Source organism: Aedes albopictus, chromosome 1 (assembly GCF_035046485.1).
Source record: "Aedes albopictus strain Foshan chromosome 1, AalbF5, whole genome shotgun sequence".
NCBI lineage: Eukaryota > Metazoa > Arthropoda > Insecta > Diptera > Culicidae > Aedes > Aedes albopictus.
The window spans coordinates 295,829,817-295,848,725 of record NC_085136.1 but is presented as its reverse complement, the minus strand read 5'-3'; the positions used below and the strand labels follow the sequence as shown (position 1 = coordinate 295,848,725).

The 18,909-nt window shown below is 42.8% G+C and overlaps 2 protein-coding genes across 3 annotated transcripts in view; both read right to left on the bottom strand.

Annotated features, from left to right (window-relative positions):
• The window catches only part of LOC109414761 (neuropeptide F receptor-like), a 115,354-nt gene that overhangs the window by 91,649 nt on the left and 4,796 nt on the right, over positions 1–18,909 (bottom strand). The window lies entirely within an intron of this gene.
• LOC134291972 (uncharacterized) lies at positions 8,415–10,690 on the bottom strand. The gene is made up of 2 exons (XM_062860549.1): positions 9,374–10,690; positions 8,415–9,254 (listed from the first exon to the last, which is right to left on the bottom strand). The coding sequence occupies exons 1-2, from the start codon at positions 10,688–10,690 to the stop codon at positions 8,415–8,417; spliced, it is 2,157 nt and encodes a 718-aa protein (XP_062716533.1).

The following is an 18,909-nucleotide window of genomic DNA, read 5'->3' as shown; positions in this document are numbered from 1 at the left end:
GGGAAGATAAGGGAGTAGATGCGTTTCTTGGCTATGTCCGTATGGGAGCAACAATGAACAGAACTGAAATTTTTATGTAATTTACTTTCAATGTTATTATTGACTATCATAACATGAATGTACTTACCATCACACAAAGGTTTTCTAGTTCAAGAAGAGTTTTCCATTTATTAATCAATAGAAAAAAGGCTTGTCTTAAATTAAGACTAGAAAATTAAACAGATCTGAACTTTCAGAAGAGGAAGTAAATTTTCACCCATTATAGGGTAAAGAATTTAAATATAGAAAAGGGCAAAAAGTACCCTTTATTCAAAATTTGAAAGTACCCTTTATTTTGACAGCTCCATACATCTGCAAAAAATGGGTACTTTTTTCCCTTTAAAGGGTAATGCCGAGTTCGCAGTGTATATCGGCAGTCGTAGGTGTATTTTCATTCTCACTGCGCCATTGGGATACTTTTTTTGTGTGAGATACATGCCGCTTCAAAACTTGACCATCATGATCTGCAAGCGTCAAGCTTCCGTTTTTGTCATCGGTTACCGTATACCTTCTTGGCGAGAATCGGCTCTCTGCCTTCCCGCGGGTGTGTCGCTCGATTATCACTGTGTCTCCTGGTTTTACTCGGCAGGACCGTGCACCTCGTCGCCGGTCCTCCCGTTCTTTTCCGGATGATTTTGCCTCTTGATCTCGCTTTGAAAGTAGTGCATCGTCAACGGTCGCCTTGCTGAATTCGATCAATGGTAGTCCTCGCTTGATTTTCCGACCGGACATAACTTCTTCCGGAGGGTATTTTGTTACGCTGTGAGTAGCAGCATTGTGCGCTTGTACTGCCATACCGAGTTCCTGGACATAGTTTGTTTTGTTCATTGCGGCACTCGCCATCGCTTTGTTTATGAGCTTCATGTAGCTCTCTACCAATCCGTTCTGCTGTGGAAACAGCGGTGTCGAGAATATGGGAATGATGTCGCGATTTGCACAGTACTTTTGGTATTCCTCCCCGTTGAACGGAGGACCGTTGTCCGTCTTGATAAACTTAGGAGTACCTTCCCGCTCGAAGACGTCCTCCAGTACCCTTTTTGTGTGATCGAAACTCGTGGATTTCACCGGCCGGGCCATCAAGTACCGCGATCTGTAGTCAACTATGACCAGGATGGATATGCCCCCGAACTTCGCATAGGGCCCGTTGAAGTCCAATGCGATGGTATCCCACACCGCTTTTGGTGCCGGAATTCGTCGCATTGGAGTGGGTTTTTCTGGCTTACCATTGACTGCGCAAGTGGAACAAGTTTCTACCCACTTCTGAGCATCGCTGGCCATTCCTGGCCACCAAACACGCTGTCTTAATATGCTCTTGTGTTTTGCTACTGAGGGATGCCCCTGATGGGATACCTCCAGCGTTCGTTTTCGCAGCTTCGCAGGAATTACAACGCAACCAGTTTTAACTAGCATGCCATCCCGTGTGGTCAAATCCTGTTCGAGTTTCTGGTAGTTCCGCAAATTACTCGGCCATTGACCAGAGCTTAGAGCGTCCATGACCGATTGAAGAGTTTCGTCCTCCGAAGTTGCCCTCTTTACTTCGTTTTCTGTTAGAAACTCCACGACGTTGGCTTCTAGATTCGCAATCTCCCACGGGCTGTTATCCTCGTCAAAAGGTTCGTCGTCACCACTGTACAGTCGTGAAGATGGGTCTGCGATATTTTCTGCCCCTCGCACATATTCAACGGTGTAGTTGTATGGACTTAATCGTAATGCCCATCCGTCGGCTCGAGTTAAGGCTCTCTTAGAATTTTCCCGCGATCGATTCAGGATAAAGGATACACCCTGAGCGTCAGTCCGCAGGGTGAAGTGTCTTCCAAGTAGGTAGTATGAAAAATGCTCTACTGCCCACACTGCTGCGAGAGCCTCGCGTTGGTTTTGAGCATATTTCTTCTCCGTATTTGTTAGAGATTTAGATGCGAAACTGATGATTCTAGACTTCCCTCGTTGATCTTCTTGGATCAGGACGGCTCCTAACGCTACAGGAGAAGCATCGGTGTACAGAATCGTGTGGTCGTAGTCAGAGAAGAATCCTAGTGTCAAACAGCATTTGATGATTCGCTGTTTCACTTCCTCGAAGGCTTGGCTTTCATGAGGACCCCATGTCCACGATTTTGCAGAAACGACTTCCCATAGGGGGCTAGTGACGTCTGCAAAGTGCTTCACGTGGGGGCTTATGTACGAGGCCAGTCCTAGGAAGCTACGAAGCTCCGAGATCGTTCTGGGCTCGCGAAAATTGTTTATGCATTTTATCTTTGCTTCGTCAACGTGGAAACCATTCTCGTCTAATTCGTACCCCAAAAATTTCAAATGAGTTTTGTCAAATTCACATTTCGACGAGTTCAACGAAAGGTTGTTCGCTTCGAATATTTCCAAAACTTCACGAACAGTTTCCCTTAGCTCCTCGAGGCAACTCGCAAAAAGCAGAACGTCGTCAATGTAGACGATTTTGTTTTTGACTCCTTTGAGGATCCGAGTCATTTCTCGTTGGAAGATTTCGGGGGCACAGTTCACCCCGAACATCAACCTAGTAAAACGGTACATACCTAGAATTTCGAAGGATATATTATGAGGCTAATTTTGTATGACTAGGACTGTAGCATCCACCCCTAGCTACACCACTGACTGTCTGGTACAGCAGTGTGGAGATAAAACAATAAATATCTGTTTACCTTGACTGCACACCCGGACGGACGCGCGTTTCATTACTATCGTTTTTACCATATCACAAGTCTCGGTCTAAAACCTAATTAGTAATTAGTTTAATCGAACCCAACACTCCAATCGTGTATATAACAGTGGCGACGAGAAGTGGAGTTGTTTCGCGTCCCGGGAAGTGCTAAAAAGTGCGAGTTTTCCGGTGATTTTTGGTGTTTCTCACTGGGGGGGAAAGTTGAACTGCGAAGGAGCCATTCATCCCCTTGCGACGACGTCGACGGCGGAGGGAACAACAGCAACAGTTTGTGCGGTACCTACACCGCCGGAGTTGGTTTGTTTCACCACTTTGCACAGGTTTGCTGCAAGAACCGTAAGTTTTTACCTCTTGAAAGTGGAAATAAAGAGAGAAATCGAGTTTCAATTGCATGCACAAAGTGAGTTTCTGAACCATTTTCTTCTGCCTAGCAAGCAAAGAAATTGTGTTTCATTTTGTTTCCGTACAGTGATCTGGCTTTGTGTGTTGTAAACACGATCGACTTTTAGTCGCAGCCGAACATTTTTGTCACGTACGAGTAGTTTGTTTCATCCAACATTGTAGTTTGTCACACAGTGTTGCGTCAAGTTTCCCCGCAACAAAAATTGTTTCGCAGATTGTTGTGCGACATCGTTGCATAGTTTATGCTCAGAGGAAAAAGCAGAAATAGTTTATGCTAGTTTTGAGCGACAACAACAGTTTGGTTTGTTTGTTTATTGTTTGTTTGTTTCACGTTTTGTTGATAAAGTTTGTCGTTGAGCACGATCATTTGAAAACAGTTTGAAAGTTTTCATGTTGACACAGTAACAACATAGTTTGCACTGTGGGTCAAAACTGTTGAAAAATTGGACAAAAAGTTTTCGCAAAAAAGTTTTTAAGTTTTTGCATTTATTTTGTCAGCTGTTTGTTTTGATCAGTTTTTTTCGATAATTACACTGAAAAAAAAATCTAGTTTGGTTTTGTGTAATAATTCATCAAATCGTTTTCTAGTTTTCGTCGTTTGTTTTTTGCTGTCAGTATGCCGTTAGTGAATCACGTTGAGCCGTACGTGCCCGGTACGATTCCGTTTAGCCAGTACCTGGAGCAGATGGAATGGATCTTCATCGACAACAAGATGGCGGATCCGAATGAACAAAAAGCATCGTTTTTGGCGGCATGCGGCAAGGAAGTGTACAGCGAGTTGAAGCTTCTGTTTCCCGGAAAGGATTTGAAGACAGTGTCATTCAAGGAGATTACGGATGCGTTGAAGAAGCGATACGACAAGACAGAGAGCGACATGATCCAGCGTTACAAGTTTTATCAACGAGTCCAAGGTTCTACCGAAAGTGCTGAGGATTTCATCCTAGCTGTGAAGCTGCAAGCGGAGATGTGTGAGTTTGGCGAGTTCAAGGACATCGCAATCCGCGACAAGCTTGTGTGTGGAATTCGCGACCCGGATGTACAACAGCGTTTATTTGATGAGGAAGGTTTGACGCTAGCCAAGGCGGAGAAGATCATCATCAACAGAGAGTTAGCTGGAGCGAACCGAAAGCTAGTTTCTCGTGAGTCCGGTCGAGTGAGTGTTTTGAACAGGCTTGGAAAGCGACAAGAGCCAGCAGTTTCACGTGGTGGATACCGTAGTAGGAGTCGGAGCCGTGGAGCAAGCAAGCGGTACAGGAGCCGTAGTCCAGTTTCGTCTAACCGTGGAAATCGTTCTTCATCCCGATCACGCAAGTTTCACTGTAGTTTCTGTGGCAGAGATGGTCACACGCGTCGCTTCTGCTACGACCTGAAGAACAAAGAGAAGAAATCAGTGAAGTTTGTGGATTCTCCTGCAGAAAAACCGAAGATGACGGAGTACACGAAGAGTTTACGTCGGCGGTTGAACAGATCTGTCTCGGACGATGAGGACATGGAGTGCTTGATGATCTCTTCCATCGGCAAAATCAACGAGCCGTGTTTCCGATCAGTGTTGGTCGAGGGGATTCGTCTGGACATGGAGATAGACTGTGGAGCTGCAGTTTCCGTAGTCAGCAAGGACACCTACGAGGGAGAATTCGCCGATATTCCGATGCAGAAGTGTACGAAGAAGTTAGCGGTGATCAACGGAAGTCGTTTGGTGGTCGAAGGACAGATTCCAGTGCAGGTGGAGTTGAACGGACGTCGGAAGTTCGTCAAACTAGTTGTTTTGCGCTGTGGGAGCTCGTTCACACCGTTACTTGGTCGAGATTGGCTGGATATCTTTTTCCCGGAATGGAGGAGTGCGTTCGGCAGTAGTTCAAACCTGAATCAGTTGTCGTTGCCGATGTCGGAGGAACGTGTCGTGGACGATATCAAGGGTAAGTTTGCCAATGTTTTTGATAAGTCTTTGTTTACTCCCATCAAAGGTTTTGAGGCGGATCTAGTGTTGAAGAAAGGAGCATCATCGATTTTCAAACGTGCTTATGACGTTCCATTGCGTTTAAAGGACAAGGTTGTTGAACATTTGGACAGTTTGGAGAAAGATGGCGTCATAACACCGATCGATGCAAGCGAGTGGGCATCGCCGGTGATCGTTGTAGTGAAGAAGGACGGTGGTATCAGGATGGTTATCGACTGTAAGGTTTCGATCAACAAGGTGATCATTCCGAACACCTATCCACTGCCGTTGACACAGGATATGTTTGCTTCACTAGCCGGAGCTAAAGTTTTTTGTTCCTTAGATCTTGCCGGAGCGTATACACAGTTAATGTTGTCGAAAAAGTCTAGGAAAATTATGGTGATTAATACGATTAAAGGTTTGTTTTCGTATAATCGTTTACCACAAGGTGCTTCTTCAAGTGCTGCTATTTTTCAGCGAGTCATGGATCAAGTTTTGCAAGGCATAGACGGAGTTTATTGCTACTTAGACGATGTTTTAATAGCTGGTGAGGATTACGAGGACTGTTTAAGAAAGCTTTATTTGGTTTTGGAACGACTTTCTAAAGCCAACATAAAAGTAAATTTGCAGAAATGCAAATGGTTTGTGACAAGTTTGCCATTTTTGGGTCACATTTTAACCGATAAAGGTTTGTTGCCGTGTCCAGAAAAGGTCGAAACGATTCGGAAAGCTAATGTTCCGAATAACGTCACCGAGTTGAAAGCGTTTCTTGGTTTGATAAATTACTACGGTAAGTTTATCCCAAATCTATCCTCACGTTTAAGCTGTTTTTATCGTTTACTAAAGAAAGACGTTAAGTTTGTCTGGACCGATGAGTGTCATCGAGTGTTTAACGAAAGTAAGCAATGTTTGTTGTCTTCAAAGCTACTTGAGTTTTTTGATCCACAAAAGCCTGTTGTTGTTGTAACAGATGCTAGCAGTTATGGGTTAGGTGGCGTGATTGCTCACGAAATCAATGGAGAAGAGAGGCCCATTAGTTTTACCTCCTTCAGTTTAACTAACTCGCAGAAGTCCTACCCAATTTTACACTTGGAAGCGTTGGCCGTTGTGAGTACCATAAAGAAGTTTCACAAGTTTTTGTTTGGAAAAAAGTTTACTGTGTATACAGATCACAAACCGTTGATAGGCATATTTGGCAAAGAAGGCAAAAATTCGTTGTTCGTAACGCGTCTGCAGAGATATGTAATGGAACTGAATATCTACGATTTCGACATTGTTTACAGACCGTCAGCGAAAATGGGCAATGCAGACTTTTGCTCAAGGTTTCCTTTGCCGGATGAAGTTCCAGTTTCGTTGCAACGAGAGTTTATCAAAAGTTTGAACGTTTACAATGAGTTTCCTTTGGACCATGTTTTAATTGCCAGCGAGTCAAAGCAAGATGAGTTTATACAGACAATAGTTTTCTACATGAAGCATGGTTGGCCGAAGAAGTTGGAGCGTAGTTTTTTGGACGTTTATGCACAGCATCAAGATCTTGAACTGGTCGAAGGTTGTTTATTGTACCAGGATCGTGTGTTTATTCCTGCTAGTTTACAAAAGCAGATGTTGAAGCTGTTGCATAAGAATCACTCAGGAATCACCAAGATCAAGCAGATGGCAAGAAGGACAGTTTACTGGTATGGCATGAACAGTGACATCGAAAGTTTCGTCAAAACATGTAGTGTGTGTTGCCAGATGAATGCAGTTGCAAAGCCAGTTCCAAGTTCCAGTTGGATTCCTACAACAAAACCGTTTACACGTATTCATGCAGACTTCTTCTACTTCGACAACAAAGTTTTCCTGGTCATTGTGGACAGTTTTTCTAAATGGTTGGAAGTTGAGTACATGAAGTTTGGAACAGATGCCAGGAGAGTCATTTCAAAGTTTATGAGCGTTTTCGCTAGGTTTGGGTTACCTGACGTAGTTGTTACAGATGGCGGACCACCGTTTAGTTCGAAAGAGTTTATAGTTTTCTTCGAAAAACATGGAGTGAAGGTGATGAAGAGTCCACCATACAACCCATCGAGCAACGGACAAGCGGAGCGCATGGTTCGAGTAGTCAAGGAAGGTTTAAAGAAGTTTCTACTGGATCCGGATATGACTGGTTTGAGTACTGAAGACCTGGTTTCGTATTTCTTGTTCGGTTACCGGAATACTTGTTTAGAGGACGGAAGAACATTTCCATCCGAACGTTTGTTTAGTTTTAAGCCGAAGACGCTGCTGGATTTAATCCATCCAAAGAATAGTTTTAAGCATCATTCGACGAAGCCAAAGGAAGTGGATAAGTGTGTTGTACATAGTCCTAAGTTTAAGAAGCATGACTGGATTGACAAGTTGCGTCCTGGAGATATAGTTTACTACAAAAATTTCAGACCTACGGATATTAGACGATGGTTAGAAGCCAAATTTCTCAAACGTATCTCCTCAAATGTCTTTCAGGTTTCCGTTGGAGGAAGAGTTTACTCTGCTCACCGCAATCAGCTCAAGTTGGTTGGCACCCCGAAGCGCCGAGGTTTGGTCTTGGGAAGGAGCGAGAGGATTCAACGAAGAAAACGATCTAGAGAGGACGACGACGATAGGTTTAGCGACGACGAAGACGAATTTTACGGTTTTCCATCCGAATCTTTCATCTACCGTGACGGAGACGATCGTAACGGGGTCACAGCTCGTAGTCCTGACGTGGAGGTTAGTGTTCCGCGCCGACGAAGTGTGTCACGAGAGGAAGATCAACGAGAATCGTCAAGTTTGCCGCCCGAACAAGTCGAACCGCAGGCCGGCCCGTCAAGTCGTATGCAGAATCGTTCGTCACCATCGAAGAACCGACAGGAGTTGGTCAGGCGTTCTAAGCGACCTAAGCGTCTGAAGAAAGACAATGACTTTGAATATTACTAGTTTCGTTTGTTTATGTTTGTTTGTTTGTTTGAATTGTAACTTGTCGTGAAGACATTGAAATTGAATTAGTTTCCGGTATGTTGTTTCACCGATTTGCAATTGTTTCGCGGTAGTTAAGTTTAGCCGTTGAATTGAACTGTTTAAAGAGATGCTTACGGCAGTCAAGTTTTGCTGTTTTGTAAATATGTTTATAACTAAAAGGGGGAGAACTGTAGCATCCACCCCTAGCTACACCACTGACTGTCTGGTACAGCAGTGTGGAGATAAAACAATAAATATCTGTTTACCTTGACTGCACACCCGGACGGACGCGCGTTTCATTACTATCGTTTTTACCATATCACAAGTCTCGGTCTAAAACCTAATTAGTAATTAGTTTAATCGAACCCAACACTCCAATCGTGTATATAACAAGGACTAGGCTGCTTTTAGATACATACCGTTCTCTGTTAGGAAGGTGGTGAGTTCGCGAGATTCGGGGTGGAGTTCCAGATGATAAAATGCGTTGCTGAGGTCGAGTTTAGTGTAAAATTTGGAACCATGGAGTTTTGTCTTCATCTCCTCGATCAGTGGTAGTCGGAAGTACTCCCGATTTATCGCTCGATTTGGGCCTCGCATATTGACGACTAATCGAAAATCGTCCTTTCCCTTAGCGACTGCGGACATTCCGCTAATCCAAATCGGGGCGCCGGTCACTTTTTCGATTATGTCCTGTGACTCCATTTCGTCAAGCCTCTTTTTCGCAGCTTCTCGAAACGCGGCGGGGACATTGTAATACGCGTTTCGAACCGGCTGTACGGAATCATTAATGCTGAATTTTATTTCGATTCCAGGCATTTTCGGAAATACTTTGGCATTGCTAACATCTTCAAGATTGTTAACTGACGTTTTGACATGCAATAGCCCCATATCGCTGGCAGTAGATCGGCCAAGCAACGATCTAGATCCGTTGCGTACGACGTGAAACACAGCCTTTATGGAAGACATTCCGCAGTCTATTGCAACGACCTGGGCCTCGAAAGAAGCTTCTACGATCATGGGGGTCCGTGTGCCGTATGCACAGATGCCTTTCGAGTTTGACTGTTCAATCACATTGAGATTTACCAAGCCAGATTCATATTCTTGTTTGAGACGACACCAGTCCTTTCCTCCAATAACGTTTACATCCGCACCCGAGTCAATAAGCAACAGGATGGGACTTGACGAGCCTATGGAACACTTCACCATAACGTCTGCCAGAGATAAAGTGTTCACATACTAAAAAAAAAGGAAAAAAATGTAACGGGTTTACGCGAAAACAAAAACAAGCGTTGATTACGCAATTCATATGCTGCTTTATTATTAATTTAAATGTTACAATTTCAGTCATTCAATACCTGTGTCTCATTCGCACGACTGTCCCGTGTAGGCGATGCGCTGGATTTGATTTGGAGCTGCCGCACACGTGCTCGCCGACAGGCTGCTGCGAAGTGACCTCGCTCTCCGCAAATGTTGCAATTCCTGTTCAGTGCTGGGCACGGCAAATTGGAATGCGAGTGTCCGTGACATCTGCGACAACGAAAACGACGACTTGGTTCCTGTGAGTATCGTTGTTCGGCGTATCGGTTGCCCCGAAAACGCTTCGCCTCTGGTCTGCCAACTTTATCGAAGGGCCTTGCACGGTTTTTGATCGATTCCGCTATTGTCGGCTTTCGGTGTACACGGTGTACTGAATACGAGGACTCGAAGCTCTCTGTCATGGCCATTTCCGCATCGTAGGCTTCGTCCCGCGTAGCCGCCTGTACTATGTAATTCGTATCGTGTCCATACGTCCTAGCTGCTTTCACTAAGTCCTTGTTCCGCAAGCCTTTCAAAAGTTGAGCGCGGACGAATCTATCGTGGTCAGCTGGGCTGTACCCACACAAGCGAACCTTTGCCATCAAACGAGAGTGGAATGCGACGGCAGTTTCCGATTTTTGTTGCTTCATGTTAGAGAAAGCTTCATGTTCAGCGGCTGAGTCGGTCATGGATTGGAAGTAACGTCCTATGTTACTAACAAAATTGCGATAGCAGTTTGCTTCCTTCAAACTTGGTCTGAGCTTGGCAGCTCTAACGATACCTTGAAGTTCAGTCCCCATTGAGAGGAAGAGCAACTGTGACCTTCTAACTGGATCGTTCGCATTGCTGAGAGTTGCCGCGATTTCAAAATTCTCTATATAACGGTTCCACTCCTCCCACATTTGGTTCGCTGGCACTCCGGCTGGGAAAGGCTTGATGTTATCCCAACGAACGCTCGAGGATGTAGTTACAGATGCGCTGTTCGTTGGAGTTGACCAATCTTGATCGGGTTCGAATGGCTCGGGTTCCGCTCTTTGAATGGAAGCCATTGCCTTCGAAAGATCGCAAAGTACGTTGTCCATTCTTTGGAGGCGACTGCGGGTGCTCTGATGGGTCTGGTCTGGTTCAATCGGGACGTTTTTCGAAGGAATTACATCGCTGTCTTCCTGATCTTTGCATCCCGCAATACTTGCTGGTAGTGCAGAGTCGAAACTTCTTTCACTGCCTTCATCGACGTCGCAGTCATCTAGGCTAGTAGCGCTGCAGAAAGAGCTTGAATTTTCCAATAGGACCTGGTCAGAATGACCGATCGATTCAATTTCCCACTCTGATTCTGGAGCTTTCGGAGCTCGAACGTATTTGCCGTTACTTTCCATATCGCTCACAATACACGGTCGCGTTCTGAAAACGAGAACGATATTTTTTTGTACTTTAGTCATCTACAGTTAGCGTCAGGAAAAAAAAACTAGGCAAATTTACCCGTTTTCCTTTTCCTTAGACTATTTTTTTCTACTTTAAGGACAAGGCGCATCATTTTATCATTTTCTTTTTTTTATAACTCTTCTTAGGTGAGAATAAACATTCATTTGCCTCTTCACAATTTGAATGAGGGGCGCGGACATCCGGTCACGCTGTGGACTAAATTTGCGGACATCCGGTCTCGCTGTGGACTCGATTTGCGGACATCCGGTCTCGCTGAGGACTAAATTTGCGGACATCCGGTCTCGCTGTGGACTAAATTTGCGGACATCCGGTCTCGCTGTGGACTAAATTTGCGGACATCCGGTCTCGCTGTGGACTCGATTTGCGGACATCCGGTCTCGCTGAGGACTAAATTTGCGGACATCCGGTCTCGCTGTGGACTATGCAACTATTTCAAACAAAGTAAGTTATATTCTGCGGATGTTTGGTCTTGTTTGATGACTTTTTTTTTATTGTTTTGTGAGAAAAATATTTGATTTTTCAAGATTAGGTTTCTCAGCGTACCTTAATCGTTGCATAAAATTTAGTTATTATTTTTTTTTCCATTTTTAATCAACCAGATTTAAAGGCATCTGGTAGCAAAATGTACATGGATTATGATATCAGTTTCCTTTCAATGACTTATCAAAAAAAAAGTGGGAAACAATCATAACCTCAAACGCTATGTAAGATTCACGTGGCTAGGGTTTTTTTTCGGAATATTTTCCCCACAAGCCACAAAAAAAAAATACTGGCAGGATCGCCAATGTGCACGTTTAGGTTAATTGCCAGGATCGATAGGAATCGCTTAGCGTTCTTATTACATGTTTAATAAAGAATCAATTATCGTACCCAGTGTGTGGATTTTTATCGCGAACCACTGAATGGTCCATGCTCAGCAAGTGATACATTCGCGATTGTAACATTTCATGAACCAACATGCTCGGGAACGCTCCCCGAAATGCTGTTCATTCTCTTGCCCGGTTCGATACGAGAGCGTAATCAAGAGAGAAGATGCTCGATGACGCTAATGAAAGCGATGCATTCGGTAAGAATATTTTATTGCCATAATTCTTTTTTTATTGTGACTACACAACCTGCAACGTCATGAATACAGTTAAATTAAATAGTATTTCACGTTTTTAAAGCGAAAACGCATTAAATACTGATGAAAATAACGATTATTCACAGTTGCCCCAAGCCAACGATGAGCGATCATCGGTAAGTGTTACACTTAGCGATGCCCGCTCATCGCCGCAGCTTGTTTATATCGGAGTATCCTCTTTGTGTTCCTTCGTGAACCATGCGACTCGACGAGAGAACATACACCGCTTGGTAATTGAAACAGAACCAACAGAAGGGAAGAAAAACTGCCGATCGGTTCACTGATCACTTTTTCGTCCAAACACTGATCGTACCTGTGCTAGATGGAGGATTCCCAATCGGCTCGGCTCTTTCGTCGGGGTTGTGGATTTCTCCGGAAAACACTTACTGTTGGCACGGGAAGGGTAAACTGAATGACCTGGGAAAAGCATGGCCTGCCTAGATCTGATACAGATTCAAATATTCATCAGGTCGACTGTATGTCGACTCGTGCGATGTTTCCTAGCGAGGGTGGATGCACGTGCTAGTCCAACATCAGTGACGTAGCCCACACAGTAACAACATTCTCAGCGCACGAAAATGCGCGTTTTTGGAAGCTCTAAAAGTGGTTCTTAGGCTACTTTGACGAGAAATTTGGAACAAAAAAGATAAAGCAATAAAACGATTTGTTCTAGCGTCACCCTATGAATTCTATGGGAAAATGCTCCAGATTTGGCCAAAACAGTTTAAACCCTATATCTTTTTTGTTTCAAATTTCTCATCAAAGTTGTCTAAGAACCAGTTTTAGAGCTTCCAAAAACGCGCATTTTCGTGCGCTGAGAATGTTGCTACGTCATTCCGTTCAAAAGATATTGATGATTTTCTAGAAAAAATATGCACTTTTTAAGTATTTTTCACTTGAGTTACAAAAACAACACCCCTCTTATTTTTTGATATGTTTTATAACAACATTTATTCTTTTGAATGCGGGCAAAAGATATTTTTTATGTTTGCCCCAACCCGTCATAACACCTTTTTAAAAAAACTATGATTTTTTTAGAAAAATGCCTGAAACTTTTGAACCAAAAGAGATAACGATCATCTCAGCGCACGAAACGACGCGTCTTAAAAATCTCTACAAATGTTTCTTGTGCGACTTTGATAAAAAATCGAAACTGAAAAAGTTAACGCCAGAAAACTGGGTTTTCTTGAACCACCCTAAGCTTATTCAGAAAAATACCTCTAGATCGATCAATTTTAAAGCTACATAAAAAGTGTATTCAGCAAACTTGCTCAAAATTGATAGATCTACAATTATTCCGAAGAATGTATATAGTTATTCTTGCAAATAAAAAAGTTTGGTTACCAATTTCTTTGAAAATATTGACCACCCTAATTTTCATGTATATTGAACAGAGGGCCTTATTTTTAGGAACAACTTTGTAGAAGACCATATTTGTCTAAAAAAATATTTGAAGGCGCTGCATGCATCTTTCCTCGTAAATCTGGTTCGTGGACCATTGTGCAGTGGCGCTTACGTCGACTATGCGATTATGGGCAGTAAAGTTTTGATGAGTTGGGAAAATATTCAACACAATCATAATGAAACCAATCTGCGGTCATAATGGTAATACAAAGTTTGCCGGGACAGCTAGTATCCAGGCAGGATTTCATTTAAATGCAGCAAACCTTGTCTACCATCTCTTTACCCCGTCAAATGGCCCCGATAAGATTTCTGTCGATCCTGTGCCATCAAACAGGACTAAGAAGTAAGCGAAAGCGCCACTTCGAGCTGAACTGATCTGTCTAATGAACGTGTGAATAAAACAGTCCACCTCTACTCGCTGCGACAGCAAACCGTGAACTGGAATGGCTGCTTATAATCTACGCCAACAAAACTGAAGGGCCTCAGAAATAGAGTCAATCTCTGTGCCGGTAATGCTGCCATTCTAGGAATCTGTGAGCGGTTTTTGTTGATTTTGCACCATTTTCAGCCTTCGGTGACTTTAATAATAACAGCGCCTACCGTCGTGATAGTTTTGAACAATCTTCGCCGTAACTGCATGTTCCCTTGGCAACACTATCGGAAAACGAAGGTCAAACGATAGGAACTTCGCACGTATTACACGACTCTCCATCCATAGAATTCCGTCGTCATCAATAAGTGGTGTTAACATGTACAGGAGGCTTGATTTCTTGATCTACCAGCGATCTGCCTCAGCTACCTTCGCATTTCTGGTCAAAACTTTCACCTCATCATCGAATGATGCAGCTTCAAGACCAAAAATCGTTCCGCCATCTCGTGCTCAACTAGTTTCAACAGAGTTTGTTGTGTCGGTAAGTTCGCCAACTTGATGACTGTAGCTTGCCTATCTGTGGCCTTCTTCGTATCAATAGCCAATCCGCTCAACTTCCTACGACAGTTGGATACGAATCAGAAGACAGTTGCCACAGTCCGTACCAAAACACTCCATTTTACGATCCGATGAACATCGCTATCTGGTACGAATAGCTGGATATCATGCATAAGAAGATGCACTCACGTCTTCCTACATAGTACAGTCATTGCACAATTATGGGTCACTCTGTCACAATCATTAGTCAGGCGGTTCACCATGCTATTCAAATGGAATTGACTCATAATTGTGGGTGACCCATAATTGTGCTATGACTGTAGTCAACTTTTTCTGTTTTGGCCAGAGGTCCTCCTCTCGATAAAGAAACTTGGGACCCATAAACCACTCGCTGTCTGAGTGTAGCTCCGGATCACGCGTCCACTTCGTCGGATGACCCGCCACGTTAAGTTTTGTAGGTACGCACCGCCACTCGCAATAATTGGTAAGAGTCAGAATCAGGCATCAAAGTTTTCCCTCACTCACATAGCGATATTATCCGAATAAAGCAGCCTGCGATATTTTACTAGCGCCCATAGACGATTAAAAAGGTTCTCACTCCGGTTCCATTGCGTGATAAAAGTATGCTCTCTCCAACTAGCACTCACTCGCAAATCGTTTGCTGTCACAGGGGAAATGGTGGATCAGTCTGTACCAATCCACGTTTTCACCCGGTTGACGTCTGAGCGGTGCCGTGTTATCTAGATGACCATGGAAACAAGTACATTTTATGTAAACACGGTACCACTAAGCGTCAAATAATTAATCTCGTGCATCGGTGGATACGTTATGTGACTTGTTATATGTAGAAAGACTGGAAGGGAGAATGACGTCATGTTCCGATTTTGACAGGTCTCCTGCTCGTTTGGAACGCGCGTTTGTATGGATTTGACAGCAATTTGACACATGATCTTTGTTCCTATTTTGACATTGACGCCACTCTAAGTTAAAGGCACTCTAGTTATATGTTGTTTATCCGTAAGTTGTGCATGGAGAGAAAGAGAATTGGCTTCTTTAGCGGTGTTAAGATAATTCCATATTCTGAATCTGCATGCGAAACTGAGCCGAAATCCAAATTTTCATGAATTTTGGTGACCGGGAACCTATTTAAAAATCAATTTGAAGTTTGTATGGGAGCGATTTGTCGAATCACCCCTCGTCGCATTTTGTACTGGGTGGAGCTGTCAAACAGTTACCTAGCTGTCAAAAGGTGATTTCAAAAAATCTCTTTGAAATTGATTTTAGGTACCAAAAAAAAGTTCTAAACATCTGAAAAAATCATAGTGTCTCATAAAAAGGTGCTCTTTCGTATAAAATCAAAAAATCGATACAGTTTTCTTAATTTAAAAACCCAATTATCGTGTGTGCTGGAGTGAGGGACTTTTATTTTTCATCCCATGCAGTGAAATATTTTTTTTTTTTTTTTTTTTTTAATTTCTTTGTATTTGTGAATTTTAACTTATTGCTAATTCTTCACACGCAGTGAAATATCATGATCGCGGAGGTGGATAAATCCGTGGAATTTGATCACGTGAGTGAAAAATTGGATACCTGGTCAGGATCTTCCCGATTCACAGTCTGACAAACTCCTTGTACCTTCGCAGGTCAGAGGTGATCCAGGAAGGCACGGTTGTAGAATCCGTTCAGAAAGCTTGCTGCGCTATGTTGGACGAGTGATTGCAATTCGCACAGCTACTGCCAACCTTGCTCCTAAGACTGTCGCCTGCAGTTCCAGCAGGTTTGGCACAGATATTGGTTTCAGCAGGGTTACCTTGACACGGCATGAGACTAGACTGATGCACGTTGCTGGCGTCGGTAACGATGTGGAGTTGAAGGTCTTGGATGTCCATAGAACTTGCTTGTCCAAAGTAGTCGTTGCGTTCAGTCAGTGTTTCCTTGTCTTGATGAAAACGTACAGCAGTGGTTGTTCACTGTTCGCCTTTTGCTTCCAGGAAACTTAAAGAATTGGACAGCCAGTTTCTGATGCTATACCCTCCGCGAGAATGAATCAGCTTAACTTCTGTGGCTAACTTGATCACGACGGACTACATCAAACTCTGACATCAACACGTTTTAAAAACTGATAAATGAGATTCCAAATCAAGGCCTGCCAACACTTCTCTAACGTGTTTCTGTTGTTTTCCTCGGACCCGGAGAATTTCATGCAGCTCAGATCTGACCTCACGATACTCATTGCATCCCCACACGACATGTTCGATATCCTGGTAAGCCACGCAGCAGACACAGAGATTGCTTTCTGAGAGCCCAATACGGAAGGTATGTGCGTTTAACAAATAATGGTTGGACATCAGCCGACACATCACACGAATGAAATCGCGCCCTAAATCCAAACCTTTGAACCATGGCTTCCTCGACACCTGTGGGATGATAGAATGCAACCACCTACCCAACTCCCCATCTCTCCATTTGTCTTATGGTTGTTTTGAGCCCTCACACTCATAAAATGAACACCATGATCGCGCTTATTGACCGAGCACTGAAGCTAACAGATGTCGAACGTAGGGAGGAAAGCATTGGAATGGTCAAACACATTCTCCGCAACAACAATTATCCAGAGAATATCATCCAACGCACGATAAAACGCCGAGTACACCTTCTCTACAACACTCTGGAGAACGAACGTGAGAATGGGGAACCCAAGAAATATGTGTCCATCCCATACATCCCTGGTTTAAGCGAGAAGGTGAACAAAACGTTGACAAAATTCGATATCACGGCGTCTTTCAAACCAGGCGATAAAGTGAAGAACACGGTCTTCACGAAACTGAAAGATCCAATACCACAAATGAAACAGACGAATGTGGTATATAGTATTCCTTGTGGCGCATGCGAAAGAAAGGAGTACATCGGACAAACTTCTCAGACACTGGACAAGCGCATCACACAACACAGAAACTCTATACGCACCAACGCTTCAGCTACGGGACTCACGCAACACGCGGTAGACAACGGGCACCACTTTGACTTCTCTCGAACTCGGATCCTAGAGAGAATCAATAATGATGCAAGCAGATTGGCTGCTGAAGTGGTCCACATAAAAATCAACAACGAAACGACGGTTAACTTACGGCTAAAATATAAACGACTCATAGAAAAGTGATCATTTTCCATACCAAAATCGAAAATTGCCAATAAAGAAGTAAGGGTGGGAGCAATAATAAACTATAAAATTTCCATAAACAAATCAAAAAGTGCATAAATAAATCAAAATTTCCCATAAATAATTGATTTTCAAGCAATAAAAAATGTCGGAATTTCCACAAATAATTCAAAAATTGCAATAAATAACTACATTTTTTTCCACCAAAAAAAGTTTAAACTTTCCATAAATAAATCTGATTTTTCCATAAATAATTTAAAAATTCCCAATTGAAAAACATCAAAAAAGCAATTGAACATTTAGCAATAAATACGAAATAATGAGTAAAGTAAAAGATGTGGCCGAGCCATGCGGCGAAGCCGCATAGAGGATTGAGGAGCTGAGGCGGCAGAAAGCCGCCGAAGTGTCCGAAATCCGAGGCGCCGTAACTGCGTCGATTCGGATCTAGGCAATCCGCAGATCCAAGAATTTGCCCGGTAGAATGCGAACAGAGATGTTATTCCTTTTTAAAGTCCGACGAGCGTTAGCGAGTTCGGACAGCAAGCGATTGTCCGTTAAATTGCACACATAGTTTCAGTCTTTCTATCATAATAGTTCTGTGATGTAGTATGTTCGAAATTTTTTGTTGGAAAATATATAGTTTTTTATTGCACTATCAAATTTTCGTGATTTGTGCCAACGTAAGAACAGTAACGACATTCACAATACGCGCGACGTGAGACGAAACATAACACTTATAGTTCTTACAATCGTCAAGATATTAAAATTTACCTTTCGTCGTTACCTTTCGACGAAAGGTAAATTTTAATATCTTGACGATTGTAAGAACTATAAGTGTTATGTTTCGTCTCACGTCGCGCGTATTGTGAATTTTTTATTGCAATTGTTGATTTATTTGTGGAAATTCTGGCATTTTTTATTGCTCGAAAATCAATTATTTATGGGAAGTTTTGATTTATTTATGCATTTTTTGATTTGTTTATGGAACTTTTATAGATTATTATTGCTTCCACCCCTATTTATTTATTGGCAATATTTGAATTATTTATGGAAACTTTTTAATTTATTATGGGGCGTTTAATTGGCTGCCGTTAACTTACAGCGTGATGTAGACGGGTTTACTAACACTTACAACAATTTGATTAACAAGCTTAAAGACGAACAACGACGAACACGACGACAGCAAGAGAGACGAGGACATAACGATATTACATAAGACAAGCAATTTAGAATTAAGTGTACCGCCTTGACAAACGAACGTCCGGCGGAATCGTAAGTGTTTTGTAATGTGAATTTGAATGTTTGTAATGATTGTAATTGTGATTTTTTTTTTGTATTATGTTATTTGACAGTTCTGAAGATGACCGAAAGTTAATAAAGTAGGTTGAAACGTAAAGAAGAATAAAGAAGGAGTTTTCAATCGTCACCGAAAAACACCAATCATAATAGAAAAGGAAAAAGGATCTCTCCATTTGTGCTGCCAGCTGATGAAGGTCTCCTGAAGGGCCAATGCAAAAAATTCGCCAAAGGCGATTTG